Below are 27,281 nucleotides of genomic sequence, written 5' to 3'. Positions count from 1 at the left end.
TCCTCAACATAGAGGAGTGGGCAGTTTATATTCCTTTGAGATCACCTCTCTCAGAACAAACTCTATCTCACTTGAGAAATTTTGCCAAAATTTTGAAATATTTAGAACAAAATTAATCTCACATGAGATAGTTTTCCTAAGAACAAATTTTGTCTCGCTGGAGATAATTTTCCTTAAAAAAAAATTAATCTCACTTGAGATTGTTTTCTCTAAAAAATGAATTTTGTCTCACTTGACACATTTTCCTTTCAGAACAAATTTTGTCTCTCTTGAAACCAAAATCTTTGAATATGTTTCCCTTGTAAAAAAGTTTTTTGTCTCCCTTGAGACTGTTTCCCTTGAAACATAAACTTTGAAAACGTGTCTCTTGAAATAAATTTTGTCTCTCTTAAGATAGTTTCCCTTGAAACAAATTTCATCTCCCTTGAGACAGTTTCTATTGAAACAAAGTTTTGTCTCTCTTGATACAGTTTCCCTTGAAACAAATTTCGTCTCCCTTGAGACAGTTTCTTTTGAAACGAATTTTATCTTGCTTGAGATAGTTTCCCTCGAAGCAGAAGATTTATCTCACTTAAGATTGTTTTTCTTAAAACAAACTACACTTCACTAGAGAGACCAACATTTCATTTGCTCGATTAACAACACTTCGAATCAGCCATGCCTCACATGACGGACCAACATTTCCAGTAGAGAATTCATAAAGAAGAGCTTGCTCAACCTCAATTATTACTTTTAAAAAGAGTGAAAAGTTCATAATAAAAAAAATTCGGAGCTAGAGACTTGTTAAAAGATGAAAATTGGTGTTTTACGTCTTTGCTCTATTCCTATTTCACGTCAACGAGCATAGAGGGGCAGCTGTAATCACTAATTTTCAACCGGCCCAGTAACCTAGCATTCGACCCAGATCCAGAACTGACTCGGGATCTGACCCGACTCGGGATCCGACCCGGTCTCTTAGGGTTTCTGAAACCTAACCCTAGGGTATGATTTGCTACCATCGACTGATTCTCCTCTACACATAGTGACTTTATCAATCAAAAGTAGAGAAAACAGGAGTCAGAACTCATTTGATCTAGGATTTTATTCAAAGCCTATGTATTTTTACATGGGTTATAAAAACCTAATTGAAATGTAAAGAAAAAAAGACTTTTTACTAAGTAATCAAAATCGGAACCTAATATTTGAAGGTATTTTAATTTTTTTTCTCTATTTTCGTTCTATACTAGTTTGATGTTTCTAAAAAATAATAAATAAGAATAAGAATTTTGGTTTACCTTGTTGCCGTTGTTTCATCGGAGTAGTAGTGTCGTCAGGGAGGATGTGAGATCGAGCTAGGTTGATTGAGGTCGCAGCGCCACCGTGTGTGGTGGCTTGCCTTATGTTTTTTCCCTCTCGACTATAGACGGGACGAGAGGATTAGATTTTGTTTTCGTTGGGTCTCTACTAGCAAGGTGCTTCATGGAATCGATGCTTGTTAATCGGGGGGTAAATGGTCACCATTATGTTGTGGCTGGAGCGACTGATTCTTAGGGGAAAAGGGACTGTCGCTGCGAGTAATAGAGAATGGAGATAGAGGGTTAGGTTTAAACCATCAGGTAGAGTGGGTTTGAAAAAGGGAGATGTGTTTTTTATTTTGGATTTTGGGAAAATTACGCTAAGTACCTCATACCTTCAATGTGTTTTGCATTTAGGTCACTAAATCGTGGTATAATCACGCATAAGTCCTCTAACCTTAAGAATCCCATGATATTTTGGTCACTAGTTTATGGGTAAATTTCTTCTTGGGTCCTTGTCTTTAGAATATGTAGCTTTTAGGTCGAATGTTAGTGCGTATATCATTTAGCTCCCTAAATCTTTCCCTTGTTTTAGTGTTTTAGTCACCTAGTACCTCATTCTGATTTTTTTCTGAATTTGACATTATGGTTCATTTTTATTACAGTTTAATCATTATTTACTTTGTTATTTCATTAAACTTGGCCACTGTTTTTATGTCCTTTCATTTTAGTCTTATATATTTATGTTTTATTATGATTTTGGGTCTCATATTAACTTATTTTCCTATTTCATGCCCTGAAGTTTGTTTTGTTTATATTTATGATCTGAAATTTACTATGCATTTATTTTTTTCACTATGTTACAAATGAATACATGGATATAATTTTATGTTGTACCATCAAGTATGTTTTATGTATTACGTATTTATTTTATGTATATTATTATGTATTTATTTTACGTACATTATTGTATGATATGTATATGTAATATTGTATGTAGAGACTTGTGTAAATATTATATTTTACAATTTATTATATTTTAGAATAAATATTATGTTCTAGGTTTAATATCATATTTAGAAAATATATGTATTGATTTATAAGGTAAAATAGAGTTAAAAAAACCTTAAAATTGTTTTTATTCCATATGTATATTTATAATTTTTCTTTAAATGCTTTAATTTACAATTTTAATTTAATTATATTTTATTTAGGCATTTGTATTTAATCATGATATTTTATTTCTCTGAAAATCCTCATAAGCATAACTCAACCAATTACATAATTGGATTAAGGGTAGTATTTATTTATTTTAAAATATTTAGAAGGGACGGTCTTAAAGTAACTAGATGTCCTTTTCCGATGTTTTAAAATAAATAAATACCCCACTAGAAAAACCTAAAAAAAATTCATTGCATTTAAAATTAATTAAGTTTGAAAGGAAAAAATATTCTCTTATTTAAACTTATCTAGACAATTCACCTAATTTTATTAGGGATCAAGTCTTGATATTTTTAAATATTTGAATATCCCTTATCTTTTCTAATTATATGGTTTGGATAATTTGGCTTAATTTTTTTATTTGATTGAATCAAATTATTTTAATCTCAAATTCTTGGGAGAAATTATTGTATTCCTTTTATTTCAGTTGAAAAGAGAAATATTCATTATAAAGTATTTTAGGGATTATTCTATTCGATTGAAAATATTGGAATATTTTCTATTTCTCCTTAGATGTTTTCATTCAAAAAAAAGTTGTATGGTTAAATTTGGAATAATGGGATCGTAATTTAAATTTATATGCAAATTCTTAGATTTCCACTATTAGAGACAATTTATAATCGATGGGGTACCAATTTTGGGCGTTGTGGGGGTGCTTATCCTTCCCCACACGTAATCGATCCCTAAACCCCTTTTTTATTTCAAAAAGAATGAATCTCTGGTTACACGCAGACGGTTTATCTTTTAAAATGATGTTTTCTTAAAAACATTTTTTAAAAAAATTAGGTATTCGACCTACCTAACTCAAAAGGTCGATGGCGACTCAAAAACCTTTCAAAACCTTTTCAAAAGAAACCCCCCAAGTTGTGCTAAGTTTTTCCCCGCCCTGGCGAAAAACGGTGTTGACAGCTTAGTGACTATGTTGGGGACTTAGTGGATCAAGCCCTAAATCGATTATATATTCTATCTATAGTTGGAAATTGAGAATTCCATTTTATTTAATTCACGATTCTTTTGATTCGTTCAAATTCTTTTATTATTTTTCTTTATTATTTTATTTTATATCCTTGTATATTAATGTTTGTATTTGATTGATTTTTAGATATTGAAATTTTTGGGATTCACATTAGTTCAATTTTTGTGTGGTTGTTTATTAAAGGTTTGAGAATTTCTTCTTACACACAACACGTGAATTACATAACATAAGCTCTATACCCGAACTCTTCATTTTTTAGTGGGAGTGAAAGCGACGTCTTCGTGAGAATTTATTCTCCGTGTCAAACCTAGCAAGTAGCTTTCGGGGTTCATATGCCCTATATATTCATGAGGATTTATTCTATGTGGCATGAATATGGAAATGTGCCCTCTCAAATTGAATTCGATCCACTTAAGCCTATAATGGGTGAGGATTGAGGGTCTGACTCACCTAAGGGGCACCGACAAGGACAATTCTAGTGCCTTTACTCCTAGAACCAAAACTATGCATTTAGTAAACTGTAGAAACCTACCCGATCTAAGATCATGTTGAAACTCTATCTGTTGGTACCCAAATAAGTGTACACAAAGGAGAAATGAACTCTAACCTTCGCCTTTTAATTTATTCGATAAATTCTTTTTGAATAATTGCATGTGAACTAGAAATTATGTGGTAGGGTTTTAATTTCCTCTATGTGTTTTTATTCATTGTATTTTATGGTTCATTTATCAATTGAATTTAATATTTTCATATTTCACTGACATACATTTCATCTCTTTGATTATTATTTTTGCTAGCATATTTTCCTTGTCCTATTGCTTTATTTGTTATAAACATGTTGTTAATACCCGAGGTAATTGTCGACATCGTTTTTCGCCCGGGTGGGGAAAAACTTAGCACGACTTGGGGGTTTTATTTTGAAAAGGTTTTCAAAGGTTTTGTAATCGCCATCGACCTTTTGAGTTAGGTAGGCTGAATACCTAAAAAATTTCTTTTAAAATGTTTTTAAGAAAATATCATTTTAAAAGATAAATCTTTAGGTATTCGACCTACCTAACTCAAAAGGTCAATGGAGACTCCAAAACCTTTCAAAACCTTTTCAAAAGAAAACCCCCAAGTCGTGCTAATTTTTCCCTGCCCGGGCGAAAAATGGTGTCAACAGCTTGGCGACTCCACTAGGGATTTAGTTGATCAAGCCCTAAATCGATTATATATTATCTCTATAGTTGGAAATTGAGAATTTGATTTTATTAAATTTACGATTATTTTAATTTCTTTCAATTCTTTTATTATTTTTTATCATTGTATATTAATGTTTGTATTTGATTGATTTCAGATATTAAAATTTTGTATTTTGTTTTAGCTCAATTTTAGTGTGGTTGTTTGTCAAAGGTTTGAGAAATTCTCCTCACACACAACACATGCATTACATAGCATAAGCTATATACCAGAGCTCTTCCTTTTTAAGTGAGAGTGAAAGCGATGTATTCCTGAGAATTTATTCTCCGTGTCAGACCTAGCAAGTAGCTTTCAGGGTTCATATGCCCTATGTCTTCGTGAGGATTTATTCTCCGTGTCAGGCATAGGGAAATATGCCCTCTTGAATTGAACTCGGTCAACTTAATCCTATAATGGGTGAGGAATGAGGGTCTAGCTCACCCAAGGGGGCATCGACAATGACAGTTCGAGTACCTTTACTCCTAGAACCAAAACTCTCCATATAGTAAACTGTAGAAACCCAACCAATCTAAGACCATGATAAAACTCTGTCCATAGGTACCCAAATAAGTGTACACAAAGGGGAAATGAACTCTAACCTTCATCTTTTAATTTATTTGATAGACTCTTTTTGAATAATTATATGTGAACTAGAAATTATGCAGTAGGATTTTAATTTCCTCCATGTGTTTTATTCATTGTATTTTATGGTTTATTTACCAGTTGAATTTAATATTTTCATATTTCACTAACATACATTTCCTCTCTTTGATTATTATTTTTGCTAATATCTTTTCCTTGTCCTGTTGTTTTATTTTTGTGCATAAACATGTTGTTAATACCCAAGTTATTTATCAAAATTAGAAGGTTTTTAAAACAACAACGTCACACGAAGGGGTAGATATTTTTATCTACTTTGATATATTAGGACGTTGTGAGTTCTTTGAAAGTTGTTCTAGGATAATTACCTTGGAATTAACACATGTTTCATACATGTCATGTCATAGAAGGTATTGATTCCTGAGTTAATAGTTGCATTAGAAGGCTTTCAATATGACAATCTCACTCGAAGAGGTAGAATAGAAATGAAAAAATGCATCAATGGTTCAGAAGAGTTCTCGAGGAAACAACTGAAGAAGTACATCAAGATAGAATATATGAAGCTCAAATGATGTAGTAAAACAAGCTTTTCAAGGGTGTTACGATGATGTTGATACAACTTTCCGAAAAGAAATAATATGTTTGAAGTCATCAAGCAACAATGTTAGCCAACACGAGACAGTGGATGATGTCAATCGCATATGGTCGCACAACAAATGCATTTCTGGAAAAGAAGTCAAAGCCTTGGGAATGTCCATTAAGCCATGAAATAGAAGAATAATGTTTTCTTGTACATTCGATGAAAATGTATGAAATCAAGCAATATGAGGTGATTTGTAGTTTCTATCTGCCTCAGTGTATTGAGACATTGTGTGTTCTTTGGAAGTTGTTTTATGACAATTACTTTGGGGGTCAATTCCTTTGTTGCATTTACATTTTGCATTCCCATTTTTACATCTTTGAATTTGCATGTACATCTTTGCATTAGCATCTATACATTGTACATTGTATTATATACATTTCATCTCAAAATGTATTAATCATAGATCCTGGGAGTAACCCGCAAAATCTTTTGAGGTAAATTGAAGTTACCCCTTCATCCCTAGAAAAGAATTGAGAGCTAAAGACGTGGTGTTAGTGTCGTCTGAAGTTCGAGGCACATAAGAACAAGGTCCAGAATTTGTTTAACCTAGGGGTATTGACCTTTAACGAGTCATGAGACATCCTAGTGCGAATAAAAAATTCTTTCATCCACCGTGAAGCCTTTTAGCACTAGCTTTGTCCTTTTTTATTGTGTTTTTATTTTCTCAATAAATATTTTGCTAATTGAACTTACGTCATTTTCTAAGGTTATGAGCAATAAATCAAGTTTTAACTTATAGTTTTTTTAATATCGAATGAATAAAGGTTCTTTTACTACTTCATTAATTATATATCTTTGACAAGGGGAAATATTAGACCTTCCATACCACATCTAAAGCTAAAAGAACGACTGTTGGGTTCCATACCCGAAATAAAACAAATTTACTCCCAAAAGACCAAACCTTTACATCACTTCTCTTTGAAATAATAAAGTCAAGCCCTTATCCCTGAGGCACCAAAACATGTACTTTTACATTCCCAGACAAAGATAACATTTCCATAACATTACCTTTTTCAGAATTATGATTTTATATTCACACATTTCTCTTCCTAAACACGGAACCAACATTCATTTCCCAACCTCGATAAATCATGGGGGCATAACAAGAATCATTCCTGCAAGAAATATAGAATGGAGTGGTGCACATCGAGTTATTGAGAATTTGAATAATTGCGGCATCATAGGAGAAAAAAGAAGAAGAAATAAAGAGAATCATTGAAATAATTCTATCATGCATTAATTACATTGTTTTCATGTAAATAAGGTTAATCTTGAATACTCATCCCCCCGGGGATACCTCTTTTACAAAGACTTCCATGTATGGGATGATGAATAGCTTTGTTTCATTTATCCTTTCAAACATATGTATATATCCCTTGTTTTCCCCTTTTGAGCCTATAGTATTTTTCTTCTGATTTAACCCTAACCAAGAATCACCCTCTATATCGGGGGACAAGGTGAAGGAAATCTACTTGCAAGAATGAAAGCCATCAATCCAAACTTTGTTACAGAGGCAAGTCACATGGAGAAATAATATGATACCGCAAGGTAGACCAAATACGAAGTGCTTTAAGATCAAATTGTGTTGACAACACAGAGAGAAAGAAGAAAAGATATAGCAGAAAGACAAAAAAGAGAGATGAAAAAATATAAAACAGAAGAAAAAAAAAGGAAAAAAAAAGAAGAAAGAAAGCCGATCAAACATTTCAAGACTAGCGGTTCAAATATCTCAAATTTATTCACCAGAAGATCAGAGAACATCAAAAGAAAATAAAATAAAATACACGCAAGAATATTCAAATTAGGCAGAGCAAGAATGAAATGGCAGAAACAATTAATCCTTGGTTCGATAACCCTTAAACACTTATTTGGGCCTATTTATCCTTTTCTTTCATAACCATGAGCCCTAGCCTACATTACGTGCCTGAAAAGTCCCTTCTAATTATACATGGATTTCTAAGTGGTGAGACTATCTTCATATTTCATTCTGCCCCTCAGGGTTAATTTTATTTGCAAAAAATAGTTTTCTAAAATTTTTAATACATGATAGGGAAAAAATAAAAGGAGCGTTCAAGATGTAAAATTTTAGATAACGTCTTGAAACCAAAGAAGAATTTAAGTTGAAAACCTGAGAAGGTGACTCGAACACGAAGATTGTCAACCACTGCGCAGAAGACGATCTTATACATTTTGATAAAGCATTGCATAGTCCAAAGGCACTCACGAGGGCTAAGAACCAGTAAAAATTTCCATAAGAGAAGCATGATGGTTGCTTTATCAGGTCAATGAACACCATAGTCAAGGACGCAAAAAACTAACCTGAAACACATTACCTTCCCAAAATTAACCTGAAACACATTACCTTCCCAAGTCAGCCTAAGCCTTTTATCAGCATTAATCTTCACACTTTTCAAATGTATATAATTTTTGAAGGATTAAGAGAAGATTTGACTTATTTGATATTCAATGAACTCTTGTTTTACAATTTGTTTTGATTGTGAGTCGGAAGAAAATGACAGCACTTTTGAAAATTATTCAACAATTTTTTTTCACATTTTTAAAATAAAAAAAGTAAAAAAACATTTTCAAACAAGACAATCTCAAGGGAAAAAGGTCCTTGAGGCTTATTTTTCCTCTATCGAAGAAAAAACAAACGATGCCAGAATCACGAAGTATTTCTTGAAAGCAAATGGTTTGAGATGTCAGAAGGAATAGAGAATAGAACTTCTAACACTTCTTTGTGACATTGTCGATAACCCATCAAGAAGCAGATGATCGCCTTAGTTGAAAACGACACATAACCCCACTCACAGCAAAAATGAAAAACTGTTATGTTAGAAGAATTAATCACTTCTTAAGTGTCAATCTGATTGTGGCGTCATAAAAGGAAAGCCCCAAGTTATTCGATAACAGTGTTGATTGGCGACACAAAAGTGATATCATTCGAGATAAAGATCTTAGCGTGAAGAGAGCCATGAGTACCCACGTTGGGGCATTACCAAAACCAGATCGCTGAGATAACAATATTCAAATCAAACAAACATGGTGAATGAGCTTCGCCATTTGGGAGTGCCAAGGGTAGATTGAGGACAAGAAGAGTTTATCTCACTGTTTCTGATAGAACCATTGAAATAGAACCAGAAAATGGTATCAATATTGTATGCCTGATTACATGAGAGCATTTCTTCTAATACTGTAACGGAAAAACCAATTATAGAAGACAGAAAGACAAATTGCTCAAGGTAGTCAGATTACTCCTTAGAAGATGCAAGCTTAAGCTGATAAATTACCATTAAGGCAAAATACATTCAAGATGATCAAAGTAAAGGAAGAATGAGATCACTTTGGGAACGAGAATAAGAAGAATTAACATTTATGCATACAAGAAAGTCAAGCATTACATTTAGATTCATTTAATTACATACATACATACATACATACATAATTCTTACAAATTTCCAAGGAAATACGAGAAAAAGAAGAAAAAATCAAAATTCAAGCCTCAAAGGGAGGGAATTACATTAAGAGTGGCAGAACCTCAAGAATTGAGGAACTAAATACACAGAACAATCATCATTTTGAAATAGGGCAAGTTACCATACTAACGCGATTTTTTAAGAAACTAAGTCTGATTTTTGGAAGTTTCTTGATTATTTTTAAATGAATTTGAAAGAAACTAAGTCCAATTTTTGGAAGTTTCTTGATTATTTGATATTTCAAAAGAAATTAAGCCTAATTTTAAGGAGTTTCTTAATGTTTTCAAATGAATTTGAAAGAAACTAAGCCTAATTTTTAGGGGTTTCTTGATGTTTTCAAATGAATTTGAAAGAAGCAAAGCCTAATTTTTAGGGGTTTCTTGATGTTTTCAAATGAATTTGAAAGAAAATAAGTCCAATTTTTGGAAGTTTCTTGATTATGTGATCTTTCAAAGAAATTAGGCTTGAATTTCAGGGGCTTCTTGATGTTTTCAAATGAATTTTACAAAAACTAAGCCTAATTTTTAGGGGTTTCTTGATAATAATTGTAAACGAAAGTTTTTAAGAAACTAAGCTTGATTTTCAAGGGTTTCTTGATGAGTAAGTCCTTCGGACCATCAGTAAGCCTTTTGAGCATGACGCTTAAATCCTTCGTCTCATCTATAAGTCTTTTGAGCAAGATGATAAGTCTTTCAGGCCATCCATAAGACCTTCGGGCAAGATATTTTCAAATGAGTTTTTAGGAAGCTAAGCCTAATTTTTAGGGTTCCTTGATGACAACTAAAAATGAAAGATTTTAGAAACTAAGCCTAATTTTAGGGGTTTATTAATTTTTTTAAATGAATTTTTTAAAGAAGCTAAGCCTAATTTTAGGGGTTTCTTGATAACTGCAAGTGAATCTTTTTGAAGAAGTTAAATTTACTAAGGATAAATTTTTTTTACTGGGGCAAGATGCGCCCATTCACAAGTCAAGATTCGAAAGAATACACTCAGACGCAACAGGTAAAGAAGACAACCAAACCAGGAAAAGAATAAAGACTACCCTAGTAATGAAGATTGCTCTTGTAACCATTTCTAACAGATCAAGAAAATCTACATTCATACATGAATTTGCATCTTTGCATCTTTGCATCATACATTTCATCATTTCATATACATGATAAATTTTGATTTCCTTCTCATAAGGATATCTGTAAAGTCTATTTTGAAAAATTATTTTATCCTTCTTAGGATCATTTTTCTAGAGAATTGTTTAAGTCCTTCTTAGGACCATTTTTTTGGGATGTCGCATTAGTTTTTCTTAAGAATTTTCCCTAGAAGCATTTTCAATTATACTTTTCTTCAAACTTTACTTTTCTAGGTCACTTCAATGATAATGACCAGTGTCATTTCCAGGATGGACCCAACAAAGACAAAAACTCAGTAATCTGCAACATTAAGGAATTCAAAGAGCCAACAAAGATTTCATTTCACAACTTCAGCAAAGAATCAATCCATATTTTTCACCATTGAAAGAAATGAATCTCAGCAAAATTCAAGGACTTTTGGGTCAATACCTTTGGGTACTTCAAACACCATTATTACTGACATATGATAATCTTTTGCATGTTTAAAACTCTTCAAAGAGAGGGAAAACCAATCAACATTTCCAATGGAGAGTTCATAATGAGAAGAACTTATCCGATAGAGGGAGAAGAAGTTCATAATGAGAAGAGTTTGTTCGGCCTATAACTCGATTCACGACATTTCAAATCAGTGACGCCTCGCTTGAGGGATCAACATTTAAAATGGAGAGTTCATAATGAGAAGAACTCATCCGATGAAGAAGAATAAGTTCATAATGAGAAGAGCTTGTTTAACCTATCACTCGATTCACGACATGACGCCTCGCTTGAGGGATCAACATTTCAAATGGAGAGTTCATAATGAGAATAACTCATCCGATGAAGGAGAAGAAGTTCATAATGAGAAGAAATTGTTCAACCTTAGCTCGATTTGTCACATATGGAGTTGAATCAGCAACACCTCACTTGCGGTCCAGCTGCAACAATTATACCCAGAACCAGCCAACCGAAGCCCAATCCAGCAGCCGGATGACCCAGATTAAACCTGAGGTCCAACTGAAGCCTAAAACGGATCCATACCCGACTCAGGATCCGACCCGGCCCCCTAGGGGTATGATTTGATGCCGTCTCCTATTCTCCATTGTCACCGCCTGCCTATGTTGTTGCCGACTGCCCCATCTGCACCTACAGAAACTCAAAACATAGCAAGAAGGCAACGCTCAATCCAAGTTCACACGCAAATGACATATTATTGTAATGATTTCATAGCAAAAAAATATAAAATATTTTTAATACTTCGGGGCTTATAAAAACCCCGAACAAAGCATGTAATAGGGGATTATTTTCCTCTCATTTTTTGAGAAAAATAATAAAAAAGCAAGAAAGCAAAATTCAAAAACATTTTAATCCTTTTATTTATTTTCCTAAAAACTACTTTCAAACCGAAAAAAATTAAAAATAAAAAACCTGCTAAGAAGATGAGCATTTTTCGAACAAGAGTTAGGAAGTAAGAGAGATGAGCAACTTAGCTTACATGTGGGATCGTCAGGTATCCGAGGGATCGCCGGAGCCGAGGGATTTTCATCAGATCTAAGGCAATAAGGGAAGATTTTGGCCAATCGGGGCTCAGATCCTTGCTCGGGGTGGAGAGAGGCATCGAACAGTGGTCAGGTCTCATTTTTCTATCGCCGGCAAGTGGCGGTCGCCATTGATCAACGACAGCTCCCATGGTAGAGCTCTCCGCCGGCTGCTGAAGAAACAAAGAGAGAGGGGAGAGGATTTATGAGAAGAGAGAGAGTAGAGAGAAAAAATAAAGGAAAAAGAAGGGAAATGGGTTTTTATAGCCCAGACCAAACGACGTCGTTTTGGCTCCCCCGTATGCACGTGTTGACCAAAAGGGTCTAATCCCTTCCGAAATCCACCACTTTTCCTACGTCTATAATTTAGTCACTTATTTCAGGATTAGTTTCTTATTTATTTAGAATGTTGGTCCTTATTCTGTTATCTTTCCTTTTTACGTTCTTATGCTAACCTTTGGTTTATTTCTTTTCAGGTCCTTGTATGTTTCCCATATTTTACAAACTGGTTACATGTTCACCCTTTTTATTATTCTACTTAAATGCATGTACTTAGGCTGTAATTTTACATTTAATTAATGCTTCTAGTTGAAATTTATGGGTTAAGCGTATTTTAGTCCCTGAACCTTAGGCGGGTTTTACATTATAGTCTCTAGGAGCCTTGTTTTATTCATTTTTCTGATTCTGATATTTAATTTTGTTTTATTTTAATTTAGTCATTACACTGCCATGTTATTTTTGAAATTAGTCACTGATTTTTATTTTATTTCATTTTTAGTCCTAATTAGTTCCTTCTTTATCTTATTTATGAATATGATTCTATAGTTTCATTTTTTTTGTTTTAGTCACTTTTTATTTCTGATTTGGCTATTGTTTGTTGTTTTATTATATTTTAGTCTCATGAGTATATATGCATGTTTCATATTTTTTATCACATTGAATGCCTAATTTTACTATTTTGCATTTTGGTCTTTACGTTGTTGTATGATTTTATTTTATTTAACCACTTATATTTGTGTGATAATTATTTTTGTGCCTTTTATTTTTATTGTGTATATGTTTTTACCATTCTAGTTTAAACTTTCATCATCTAGCATGATTAATATAATTTGGATTAATTGGCTTAATTGTTTTTATTATTTATTTTTTTCTTTGATCGAATTAAATTATTTTAATCACAAATTCTTGGCAGAAATTATTGTATTCCTTTTATTTCAGTTAGAATGAGAAATATTCATCCTAAAGTATTTTAGGGATTAATTTCTCTTCGATTGGAAATATTGGAATATTTTCTATTTCTCATTAGAATTTTTCATTCAATAAAAATTGTATGGTTGAATTTGGAATAATGGGATCATAATTTAAATTTATATCTGAATTCTTAGATTTCCACTATTAGAGACAATTTATAATCGATGGGGTACTAATTTTGGGCGTTGTGGAGGTACTTATCCTTCCCCACACGTAATCGATCCCCAAACCCCTTTTTTATTTCAAAAAGAATGAATCTTTATTTACACGTAGACAGAATTATCTTTTAAAATGATGTTTTCTTCAAAACTCTTTTAAAAGGCGTTTTTAGGTATTCGACCTACCTAACCCAAAAGTTTGATGGCGACTCATAAACCTTTCAAAACCTTTTCAAAACAAAACCCTCAAGTCGTACCAAGTTTTTCCCCCGCTCGGGCGAAAAACAGTGTCATCAGTAATTATAAAAATTAGAAGGTTTTTAAAACAACAATGCTACACGAATGGATAAATATTTTATCTTCTTTGACATGTTGTGTGATAATTATTTTTGTGCCTTTTATTTTTATTGTGTATATGTTTTTACCATTCTAGTTTAAACTTTCATCATCTAGCATGATTAATATAATTTGGATTAATTGGCTTAATTGTTTTTATTACTTATTTTTTTCTTTGATCGAATTAAATTATTTTAATCTCAAATTCTTGGCAGAAATTATTGTATTCCTTTTATTTCAGTTAGAATGAGAAATATTCATCCTAAAGTATTTTAGGGATTAATTTCTCTTCGATTGGAAATATTGGAATATTTTCTATTTCTCATTAGAATTTTTCATTCAATAAAAATTGTATGGTTGAATTTGGAATAATGGGATCATAATTTAAATTTATATCTGAATTCTTAGATTTCCACTATTAGGGACAATTTATAATCGATGGGGTACTAATTTTGGGCGTTGTGGAGGTACTTATCCTTCCCCACACGTAATCGATCCCCAAACCCCTTTTTTATTTCAAAAAGAATGAATCTTTATTTACACGTAGACAGAATTATCTTTTAAAATGATGTTTTCTTCAAAACTCTTTTAAAAGGCGTTTTTAGGTATTCGACCTACCTAACCCAAAAGTTTGATGGCGACTCATAAACCTTTCAAAACCTTTTCAAAATAAAACCCTCAAGTCGTACCAAGTTTTTTCCCCGCTCGGGCGAAAAACAGTGTCATCAGTAATTATAAAAATTAGAAGGTTTTTAAAACAACAATGCTACACGAATGGATAAATATTTTATCTTCTTTGACATGTTGGGATGTTGTGAGTTCTTTTAAAGTTGTTCTAAGATTATTACATTGAAATTAACACATGTTTCATACATATCATGTCATAGAAGGTATTGATTCCTGAGTTAATAGTCGCATTAGAAGGCTTTCAATACGACAATGTCACTCGAAGAGGTAGAATAGAAATGCAAAAATGCATCAATGGCCCAGAAGGGTACTCCAGGAAACAACTGAAGAGCTACGTCAAGCTGGAATACATGAAGCTCAAATGATGCAGTAAAACAAGTTTTTCAAAGGTGCTACGACGATGTTGATACAACTAGCCAAAAAGAAATAATCTGTTTGAAGTCATCAAGCAAAAATGATAGCCAACATGTGACAGTGGATGATGCCAATCATATATGGTTACTCAACAAATGTATTTATGGAAAAGAAGTCGAAGCATTGGAATTTTTCATCAAGCAAGGATAAAAGAAGATTATTTCCTGCATATTCGATCAAAATTGAAGAATTCGAGCAGTGTGATGTGGTTTGTAGTTTCCATCTGTCTCAGTGTATTGAGTTATTGTGTGTTCTTTGGAGTTGTTTTATGACAATTACTTTGGAATCAACACATTCGTTGCATTTGCATCTTCGCATTTACATTTACCTTTACATTTAACCTATTGCTATATGTCCTAACTTGTTTTTTCTATCTTTATTTTTCTTGCACCATATGGTCAAGACATACATAAAAAGGTGTCGATTATGAGTGGTCACCAAAGGTTTTCACAATGGACAAGGGGTTTTATGATCAGGTAGGCCATGATACAACTACGAAATGGCATCTGAAAGAAGTTTCGAGAAGAGTAGAGAGTTGTACATCCAGAGATCGTATGTCTAACGAATAGCAAAGCGAACTGCAACAAATCAGGGAGAAAATGTCCTAGATGATAGATAGATAGAATAGTTGTGTTGACCAAAGGAAAAGAGGCTTCTACCCAAAGAAAGAAAGAACTTGACAAGAATAATTCTGTAATACAAGAGACTACTTTTGAACAAGGTAATCTAAGCGAACTTGAGGAGCCATGTGCAATCATTGTCCGCATTAACAAGTTGTCAAGTGTACAAAAGAAAAAATGACAATGGTAAAATTATGAGTAAATGTGGATAAAAGGAAGCCATGTGATTATTTTAAACGGGGTTAATTGACATTCACTAAAAATATAAACGCCACCAAAATACCCGTGAATATGAAAATAAAGGATAACAAGAATCCAATGGTTCAGCGTTTGAAGCCAGCTTCAAAAACTAATGTTTGCTCAATAGAGACTCACCTCATGGATGACCAAAAGATAGGAGGTAGTGACCTTGACTTTAATCTTGCTCCTATCTCATATGGAGATTTATACAATAAGTTTTTAGAAGCACGAGAAGTAAACTTGCGGTATGTGAAGCCATTGTAACCTCCATATCCAGAGTGGTATGTTACCAGTGCTAACTTTGAATATCACGCAGGAGCTTAAGGATATTATATCGAGACCTGTTTTACCTTCAAGCGACAAATTTATTACCTGCTAGAGCATGGAGTATTGAAATTTGAGAATGAGGGTCAATCGGGTTCAATAGTCGAACGTCTGGTTGAGACGAAGCCGAGCGAGTCCAAGGACAAAAACATCAGTAAAGGTATCCAAAACAAAGAGCGTCTATTGAAATATGAAGCCCAAATACTTCAATTACAAAACGAAAAGGACATTCTAAACAGAGAATTGGAAGCCATGCAAGATGGTTTTCAAAGAATCAAACAAACCTTTCAAAGTGTTGGGTTAGGCAATACTCCAGAAGAATGGGCAAAAGAAGCCTCTAAATTGAATAATGGTGTCGAACAATGGAAACGAAATTGTAAAATGCACGAAGAATGAGCTAAGAGGTGCTCTCATGATCTACAGATTACAGAAAATGAACGTAAAATAGTCTTACAAAAGTTGGGGATATGGCAAACAAAGAACGAAATGTTGAGAACAGACCTTACAGACGTAGAAGCCTCGTTTCAAAACTACAATCGTAAGAAAAATGCTGAACTAGAAACAAGTAGAGCAGACAATAAAATAATGACAGGGTTGGTACATGATTATAGAAATCTTGTACGAGAACTTCATGATCGCATCAAGTCTCTTACGAGAGAGAATGGTCAATATTGCCTACAGCTTCAAAGGTTGAAATGGAAGATCGAGAAAAAAGATAACGTGATGAATGAGGCGGTTACTTAAGAAAGCCACGTGGCTCATAAGTTGGTCGAATTAGTTGTCTTTGCAAGAGATTTGAAGCAGATTGATGGCTCATCACCAGATCAAGCTTGGAAGATAACCTGGATCATGAACGAGATAGAAAAGCTAGGAGCCAAAGCTATTTATTATTTGTAGTTTGGCTATTCGATGTATTAAAACCATTTGCGTTAAATGAAAATCATTTAAGATGGTTACTCTGGATTGACACTTTTTTATGCTTGCATTGTATTTGTATTGATTAATTTTCAAATCATGCATTAAAATGTTCATTCAATCAAATATATAAAATAATAAGATAAGGTTTCTGATCGCAATAATCCGGGTTCACACTAGTAGCAAGAATTCTTATCATTTGCACGATGATAGAAAATGCCTAAAGAAATAGAGGATAAGTTAGCCAGAATTGAGAGAGAACAGAAAGAGATGTAAGAAGAAATGAGGAAAAAGTTGACACAATTGGAAGCTAATATCGCAAACTCTCAGCTCGATCTGCTGAGCAAGGTGGAAGAAATGTTTAGGAGGCATGTGACCTCTGGAAAGGGTCCTGCTGAAGACCCCACACATCCTCCAGGTTTCACACCTGTCCACATTCCTGAGCACACCTCTAGGCATCAAGAAATTTGACCACCAACCTGTTTCACTGTTGAGAACCCACAATATCATACTGGAGCTCCATTCCCCACTGATTGCCATATTGCATCTGGGTTGAAACCAGAAGATTTTTGTGTTGATAATGAGATCCTTGACCTGAATGATTTAGCTGAGACGAAAAAATTGACCCAACGATTAAAAAGTATAGAAGAGGTGATAAAATCAAGGGAGATGGCCGGGTCAGTCTATGGGTTAGATGCGAAAGAGATAAGTCTGGTCCCCGACATGATTCTCCCACCAAAGTTTAAGATTCTAAATTTCGAGAAGTATAATGGAACCACATGCCCTTCATCCCACATCACCATGTACTGTCGTCGGATGGCTGGCTATATATATAATGAGAAGTTGTTGATCCACTATTTTCAAGATAATCTATCTGGACCAGCTTCCAAATGGTATAACCAGCTAAAGCGTACTCAAATACGTTCTTGGAAAGACTTAGTTCAGGCCTTTTGGGGTCAATACAAACAAATGAAAGATCTGGCCCCTGATCGAATCACGTTGCAAAACATGGAGATGAGACACAACGAGAGCTTCCACTAATATTTGCAATGATGGAGTGACGTTTCTTCTCAAGTGCAACCACCAGTGACTGAAAATGAGGTTGCTACTATGTTTATCAATACATTAAAACCTCCCTATATTGATCACATGATAAGAAATGCCACAAAGAATTTCTCTGACATTGTCATGTGTGGGGAAGTGATCGAAATAGCTATCAAGAATGACAAGATAAAAGGTTCTGACAGTATTGACATCAAGAAATGAGCCGAGGTCAATATAGTGAGGTCTTATTCAGCTAATCGTGGGACCAAACATTATAGAGTGACTCGAGAGAATACCTCTATTGGTGAAATTCCAGTGACATATGAAGAGCTACTCCCAGTCCTAGTTGAGAGGAATCTCGTGACTCCAGTTCAGTCTAAACCGAAGGAACCCTCATTTCTTAAGGGGCATGATGCTGATGCAGTATGTAGCTAACACATGGGAAGCTCAAGTCATACTACTAAGAATTGTGGAGAATTGAAGCGCAAGGTTCGGTATTTAATTGATTCATGGGCATGGACATTCAATGAATGATGGGGCATTCTGATGCAAACTGAGAAAAATCATTCCAACCACTAGAAAATTTTGATGCACTCGCATATTGCCTTGTTTGAACTTGTTTTCTTTTTTCCTACATTTAAATGTTTGTAAGTCACTTGGCGTTCGAACGTTTTAAATAAAATGCTTCCTTCTTAGGAAATGAACAATGAGCAAATTTTAATCTTGAAATTCCTTGAATATCATCTTAATTAATAGTTTTTTAATAATTGAGGTTGTAAATCTATGACAAATGACAAGATTGAACCCCAGTATAAGAAGGACCCCTTGATCCTACTCCAGAAATACACCACAATTCATACCCTTCTCTTGAAGGGAACAATCTAGTTTTCTCCTTGCATGCAGAGTCAATCAAGGGTTTGGCATTCAGGTATGTGTTAGGAACTAACAAAATGGGGCAACTTGCACATGAGATTGCTAAGCTAATTGGTTCCTACTTTTGTTAATGATGTTCAATGCTGATCATGATCTTCACAGATGGAATGGTCGAGTAGGTGAATCTAGTTTAGGTCAGTTGCTTTGGAATTGAACTCTAACGATGGGATTCTCTGACCTCCAAAAACACTGGGACTATAACAGGTTTTTCTTGAGAATCTTAAGAAATGGAATCTGTATACTTAGAATATATATATATAATAAAGTTGAGCTATTCCGCTAAAGCAATTGGTTATAGAGGAAAATCGAAAGCCCTGGCTTTATGAATAGATTACATTCAAACCATGACATTCATCGGGTACTTGGCAATTCAGTGTTTGCTCCACTGTGATTGTAGATAAAAGACTCTATGACACCATGAATCCATCAGCTAGCCAAACAAAGGAATTATAATATATAATATACAATAAAGTTGATTTCAGGTAGCTAAACAATGAAAAATTAAGTTGAATTTACTAAATAAGGAGTTTCGATAAATATGGACTAAGGGAGTTGAGAAACACCTGTTATAGTCGAACTCACACGAGCACTCAGAAATCTCATTTTTAGACCGATATTTCTACACTACCTTTGCTAGATGAGGCTACAAAGCTTGAACAAATGGAAGATTTCAGAGAACTGAAATAAAAGTGTTCTCAAAAGTCTAGCAATTGACTATGTTCGTTGCGACATTTTGTCCTCCTCTTATCAAACTGCCAAACTAAGAAACAGGGCCATGTCCTAATTTTCACGAGGATCGAGAAAAGGAAAAAGGATGAATCGAGGAAACAAACCTTAGAATTACAGCTATCAAAGATTAAAAGAGAAATTGATTCTTTTTATATCCAATGAACTCCTGTTTTATGATTTGTTTCAATTGTGAAACTTAAAATGATGCAATATTTTTCAAAATTCTTTTCCATATTTTTCAAAATTTTGAAAATAAAAAGAAGAAGAAAAACATTTCCAAACAAGATAATCTCTAGAAGCATATCTTGGAATTCAGCAAATATCCCTCTGAAGCTCAAGATTGAAGTTGAGGTAAGGGAAAGCCAAATTTTTGGGCCAAAATTTGATGGGGAAAGGGAAATAAGTTGTCTCGGATCGAGGTTTGTAAGAGTACACCCTAGTGAAAATGAAGACAAACTGGAATCAGGGATAGACTGAATACTGCTCTCGCAACCATTCCCCTCACAGATCAACATATACATGTATCAACACATACATACATGAGACGCAAAATTTGCATCTTTGCATTCATCATCATGTATAATAAAGACTTTGATTTTCCCTCTCTTGAGGACAAATTCACTAATTCATCAAATAAAATACAAACTTCATCATGACACCCATAAGCATCCTAGATAGGCAGTAATAAATACATCATTTCGATCTTTCAGGAAATAAAAGCTTGAAAATGACCAGATGTCTTCAACCTGAAAGACCAATGCCATCCACAGATTTGACTTCTTGAAGTCAACAATCAGATCTGCTGAAGACATTTCCTCAACGTTCAAGAGTGGGCAGTTTATAATCCTTTGAGATCGCCTCTTTCAGAACAAACTTTTTTCACTTGAGACATTTTCCCAAATTTTTGAAATATTTAGAACAAAATTGATCTCACATGAGATAGTTTTCCTAAGAATAAATTTTGTCTCGCTAGAGACAATTTTCCTTAAAACAAAATTAATCTCACTTGAGATTGTTTTCTCTAAAAACCAAATTTTGTCTCACTTGAGACATTTTTCTTTCAGAACAAATTTTGTCTCTCTTGAGAAAGTTTCTCTTGAAACCAAAATCTTTGAATATGTTTCCCTTGTAACAAAGTTGTGTCTCCTTTGAGATTGTTTCCCTTGAAACATAAACTTTGAAAAAGTTTCTCTTGAAACAAATTTTGTCTCTCTTAAGACAGTTTCCCTTGAAACAAGTTTTGTCTCCCTTGAGACAGTTCCTCTTGAAACAAATTTTGTCTCTCTTGAGACAGTTTCCCTTGAAACAAGTTTTGTCTCCCTTGAGAGTTTCTCTTGAAACAAATTTTGTCTCTCTTGAGACAGTTTCTCTTGAAATACAAAATATTTGAATTTGTTTCCCTTGAAACAAATTTTGTCTCCCTTGAGACAGTTTCTCTAAAGTTTTGCCTCTCTAAAGACAGTTTCCCTTGAAACAAATTTGACATGTGAGTTTTGTATCAGTGGAAGATAAAGAAGAAAACATGGGTGAAAATTAATTCTTTATCATATATAGTGATTATATTTAAATTTTACATATCATAAAGTTTGCTGATAAAAGAGAGAGGAACAGCGAGAGAGATCAAATGTACTAGAAAAGAGAGAGAACAATACTTCCAAGTATGTCTTCAACGCTGGAGTTGAAGATCTTAAGAACGTATCTTATCGTTTTATTTTTGTCTTCTTTTATTACTCTTCTTTTGGATTTTTGGTTCACTTTCTGATGTTATGGGCCGCTTTGTGTAGCCCATAACAGTGTGCTAAAAATAACAAAACAAAAACAAGCTAGTAGACAAAAGAAACAGAAAATTTAAACTAAGCGTTGAAAGGCAGCTCATGCGTCTTTTGAGCCTCACTCGTCTCGCCCAGACTCAATTAAGCATTTTGGACTCCCCGCCTTGCGCCTCTGCTCCTAGGCGTGCCTTTTTAAACGCCGTGTCAGACAATGGTCGATATCATAAAATTTTAGGACTATGCTTTACTATTTAACACGGAGGTGAATTTGTGGAAGGAAAAAGTTGAATTTATATGTATCTTGGCAGTACATGGAAATAATCAAAACTGGGAAATCCTATGGGCACACCACTTATTCTCGTTTAATGTGTGATATTGGTGCCAACAGTTCTGATACATGTTATTTTGGGGAAATAAAGTATCAACCAAAGTTTTTAGATATTGCTTTAACACTCATATTGGAAGTAAGTGAAAATCCCTTTGTTTCAACATTGCTGTTTGGTTGAAAATAGTCTCTTCTCTGTAATAGCATGGACAAATCTATGGACCTTAGTCGGATAGCGTATAATGCGGTGTTTTCATCTGGTTGCATTTATTGACTTACAATTGTGAGATTCCCCTGACTTCTTTAGATCGAATGATTGTCCTGAAATTGCTTGCTTTTGTAATAGTAACATTTTATTTGAAGTAAAGAGGCAGTCTGACAGCTAGAATCCTTTAAGAATTGAGAATAAATAAGTGTAAATGTCCACCAAAATGTCCATTGGACATGTATGCATTTTTAGTTAAAATGGTATATGCATAAATTTCAGAACATTGGTCAGTTCCAGATAGGTAATGGTAGGCATCAAATCCACTTACCTCCCCTTTCTTTCAACAAATAAGTTTTATTCGGTCTTATAGCTCTGCTGGGTGGAAGATTCCACTTGGTGATGTGGAAGATTCCATTGCAAATTTTGAAAAAGATTTGCTTTATTTCAAAGTTGATTATTAAGGAAATGCGATGATTGAAGTTAGTGTATTCAAATTATGGAGATTCACATACATTTTTAGATGATACTTGGGAGTAAATGGAAGGGCTTTGCGCTACATTGGCCCTTAACGGAATAAACCAGCCTAACTGAACAGTTCCTAGTTGATGTGATTGTGTGTTTGATGCTGTCTATTTGAATGCGCAAGTATTGCGTAGTGCCTCTTTCCATTCCTAAATTTCCGGACATGGGTGATGATAAGGAGAGTGGTTAAACCAAAAAATAAATAAATGAAAATCCTGATGCAATTCCTCGATGCATTTCTCAGCTAATCTGTCATTTTGGGAGGCATCAATCCTTTTCTGTTTCAACTTAGGGTTTGTGGGTTGTTGATAGAATTTGATGGATTTGCTAAGAGTTTCTGTATTTGAGTTTATAAAAGATGCCGTGTTGATATTAAGATGTACTTGAAATCTTATATTAGTTCCTTTTCTCACCCTTGTGTTAGACCATGTGAGTGCATGTCTGCAGGAAAGAAGGTTCTGGAAAGAAGAATACTGCAACGAAGATCAAATGGTGAAATTAACGAATTGTGATCCCATTTCGCAATCTAAAGCGAACCACGAATTAGGTAACACTAGCATTGAGTAAACAAGGTTGCATACAGGGGAAGGTTGCATACAGTAATTTAACACCATGGATACCTCTCCAGATAAAAAACATTGTTTGCCTTGCTCTGTAGTTATCTTTCATTTTAAGCCCTAAAGTGTTTTGCTTCTGAAAACATCCTTATTCTTCTTTAAATCCCTTATTGCAGGTCACTTTTTGCTTCTGAAAACATTCGAAGTGGGGACTACATACTGAAAGTTCCTTACAGCGTGGTATATGATTTACAGTTCTTTATGTTTAACTCTTATTCGATTGCTTAAACACAATGAGGATCTCAAATTATAATTTTTTTTCTTTGAATCTTTCTACATATAAAACCAGACAATCTTCTTCCAAAGCTTAAAGCTTTACTAAGTGATAAAATCGGGATTATTTCAAAGCTAGCTGCTGTCCTTTTAGTTGAGCAAAAAATGGACCAGGTAACAAGAATATTATTCTTTTAATCTTCTTCAAAAGAGAAAATTCCTATGAATAATTGCTTGTGCTTTGTTTCTGCATCATTATGTATTTAATGGGAGTTTATGGTGGTTTGTAGAATTTGTCTTTAGTTTCAATGTTTGATGTTTTGTTTAAAAGAAACATCCTGAATCAAATGACATAATTATATCTTTTACAATAGGATTCCGGATGGGCCCCTTGCATCCATTGCCTTCCTCGACATGGGGAAATTCATAGTACGGTAAATGTTTCTTCATCTTTTGGTTTTGAAGCTTTTTGATCCGTATGCCCAGTAGAATTTAAAATTTTGGCATGAAATCCATATTGATGTAACTGTCTTAAAGATCTATGTTGATCTGAATCTTCAATTTTCTTGTTGTGATCATGTTAGGTATGCATATCATGATTGTAGGGATATGACCGACCAAGGGCCCTCTAGATATATGGAAAACTTGAAAAAAAATTGAGCATACCAATTTCATACTTATACCCGTATCTGACATTCCCACCCGAGACGATTGGGTATTTCCTTGAGCAGCGGAGCAATTCTTTTTGTTATTACATGTTTCCTTTAACTTTACAGTTCTGACAATCAGAAATTGTTGGTATAAACAAATAATATTATTAGTAATGTTCCATTTTTCGATTTAAACTTTATGAATACCATTGTTATGGTTAGTTGTGGCATTGTCAAGTAAAACATTTTGAAGTAGATGCTTGTTATGGTTGCGAGAGAATAGAGAAACACAGAAAAAAGAGCATAGGAAGAAGAGAAAGAGATGAAGAATTCAGATTTCATTCAAAATATGCTTGTTGATTCAATTACATGTATTGCTTACAATAGTAGTAGAGAATCTATCTTGGCCAAGTGGTTGTCCTTGCTAACTGAATCGGTTATCTTCAGCAGGAGACGGACTTCCAAGTTTGGGCTAGTTATGTGGCTTCTAGATCAGCTGGAATTAAATCTTACCGTGCCTCTCACGTGCCAGGTGATTTAATTCCCAATTTCCTCTTTCAATCCCTAACCCTTGCCTCTCTATCCCCCAATTCTTCTTCGATCCCTCATCCTTCTACTCCTACTGTGACAATACCCGCCCCTTGAGATGATCCTTGTCCCCAAGGATCAAATGTGGGAAATTGACCTCTGAGAACGGAGAAATCTTCCCAGGTATCATTCGTTACATCTAGGTTAGTCCATCGAACGAGCAATTGAGTCACTGGTTTGTTGTGTCGATTAACAATTCTTCTGCCTAATATCTTAGAAGGCTCGATTCTGAACTGACCTTCTTCATCCACTGTAGGAGGATCTATTGTGGATTTTGTCGATTCACCAATAAGTTTCTTCAAGAGACTCACATGAAAAAATGGGTGCATTCGTGATGTCGCTGGTAATTCTATATAGTATGCAACTTCTCCAATTCTTTCTGCAATCTTGTAAGGACCATAATACATGGCTGTTAATTTCAGATTTTTGCGCAAGGCGAGGGAAGTTTATCGGTAAGGTTGCAATTTGAGGTAAACTTTATCCACAACTTCAAAAACTCTCTCTGATCTTTTCTTGTCTGTCTGTTGTTTCATGCTATTTCTAGCATTTTCTAATTGTTGTTTAACTAGCTGTCTAATTTCTTCTTTGCTGCGCATCAACTCACTTATAGTCTGTACTTGTGATTCTGTGTGTCATACCATTGTAGGAGGTTTGTAGCCATATAGAGCCTGAAAGGGTGTGAGTTTTAGGGTAGTGTGGTATGTGGTATTATACCACAACTAAACATGAGGCAACCATTTTGCCCACTATTTTGGTTAAAAAAAACATAGGCTTCTTAAATATTGTTCGAGACACTGATTGACCCTCTCTGTTTGTCCATATGTTTTTTAATGGTAAGCGGTACTAAATAGGGTTTTAATTCCCAATTGCTTCATTAGCTCTCTCCAAAAGATGCTAGTGAATGTCTTGTCTCTGTCTGAAATGGCCATTTTAGGCTGGCCATGTTGCTTATAGACATTATCCAAATATAACTTAGCTACATCAGCTGCAGAATAAGGGTGGGACAGGTACAAAAAATGGTTGTATTTAGTAAACTTGTCTACCACCACCAGAATATAATTTTTCCTTAAAGATGTAGGTAGACCCTCTATAAAGTCCATTGTAATTATCTCCCAAGCTTGCTGAGGAATAGGTAGGGGTTGTAGCAGGCCTGGTTTTGCTATATGCTCCTATTTAGTTTGTTGACAAACTTCACAGGATCTTACATAAGTTGTCACCATAGCCTTAAGTCTAGGCCAATAGAAATAAGATCTAATCCTGTCATAAGTGTCATGGGTTCCTGTATGACCTCTATGAGGTGAATCATGCAGAATTTGAAGAATATGTAGTCTAAGAGACCTAGCAATACCAATATAAACCCTGTCCTTAAATCTAAGGATACCTTTTGATATTTCCATCTAGGTTCAACATTGAAATTGACAGTCAATACTGAAATCCATTCAATAGTCAGTGTGTCCTCCTTATAAGTGTCATATCCTTCCTGAACCGAGCTAGGTATTAATAAAGTAGTTCCCATAGCCAGACACTGACCTTGATCTTCCCACTGCCTAGATAAAGCATCTGCTACCACATTTGACTTGCCTTTTCTGTATTGAATGTTATAGTCTAGCCCCAGTAGTTTAATCAATCCTTTCTTTTGAATGGTGGTAGTTAATTTTTGCTCTAAAAGATACTTCAGGGGTTCATGGTCTGTCTTAATGAAAAAAGGTTTGCTCTCTAAATAATGTCTCCACTTAGAGACTGCTAATAAAATAGCAAGATACTCCCTTTCATAAATGGAAAGGGAAGAATGTCTAGGACTTAGAGCTTTACAAAGATAGGCTACAGGTCTTCCATCTTGAGAAAGTACAACACCTATACCTCCAGAACTGGCATCTGTTTCCAAATAAAAACTTACCAAAATCTAGTAGAGCTAAAACAGGGACAACACACATGGCTTGTTTCAGATCTTCAAAAGCAGTCAAAGCTTCAGGTTTCCATTTGAAACTTTCTTTTTTAAGCATCTGTGTCAAAGGTTTACTGATGGTGCCATAATTTTTTATAAACCTTCTGTAGTAGCCTGTTAAACCCAAAAACCCACGCAAATATTTTAATGATTTAGGTACAGGCCAATTCCTCATTGCTCCCACCTTGCTAGAATCAGTAGCTACTCCTGCAGCTGATATAATATGTCCCAAATACTCAACTTGAGTCTATCCAAAGAAACATTTGAATAACTTGGCAAATAACTGGTTAGCTTGCAAAACTTCCAAAACCAATTGCAAATGAGTAATATGGTTTGTCATAGAGTTATTGTAGACTAGGATATCATCAAAGAACACCAAGACAAACTTTCTAAGGAAGGAGATAAACAACTCATTCATTAGTGCTTGAAATGTAGCAGGGGCATTAGTGAGACCGAAAGGCATTACCTTGAATTCATAATGGCCCTGATGAGTTCTGAATGTTGTTTTGTAAATATCTTCAGCCTTAATTCTGATTTGCAGTAACCTGATCTTAGATCAATCTTGGAAGAGTAAACTATTCCAGTTAGCTCATCCAATATATCCTCCACCGCAGGAATAGGAAATTTATCCTTCACTGTCATATTGTTCACTTGTCTGTAATTAACGCAAAATCTCCAAGTACCATCTTTCTTTTTAATTAGAAGACATGGAGATGCAAATGGGCTTGTGCTAGGTTGAAT

At 34.3% G+C, this 27,281-nt stretch overlaps 1 protein-coding gene across 1 annotated transcript in view; it reads left to right on the top strand.

Moving 5' to 3' along the window:
* LOC120187691 overlaps positions 1-23,830 on the top strand; it is a 53,694-nt gene extending 29,864 nt beyond the window's left edge. Inside the window, exons 3-5 of the mRNA XM_039191349.1 lie at positions 23,261-23,324; positions 23,421-23,531; positions 23,732-23,830. Of these exons, the coding sequence (XP_039047280.1) occupies positions 23,261-23,324; positions 23,421-23,531; positions 23,732-23,830 (274 nt within the window). The remainder of the gene's footprint in view (positions 1-23,260; positions 23,325-23,420; positions 23,532-23,731) is intronic.
* Positions 23,831-27,281: the final 3,451 nt, after the last annotated feature.

Source organism: Hibiscus syriacus, unplaced genomic scaffold, assembly GCF_006381635.1.
Source record: "Hibiscus syriacus cultivar Baekdansim isolate YM2019G1 unplaced genomic scaffold, ASM638163v2 tig00113725_pilon, whole genome shotgun sequence".
Taxonomy (NCBI): Eukaryota; Viridiplantae; Streptophyta; class Magnoliopsida; order Malvales; family Malvaceae; genus Hibiscus; species Hibiscus syriacus.
The sequence above is the reverse complement of the archived record's forward strand: the minus strand, read 5'-3'. Positions and strand labels throughout refer to the sequence as shown.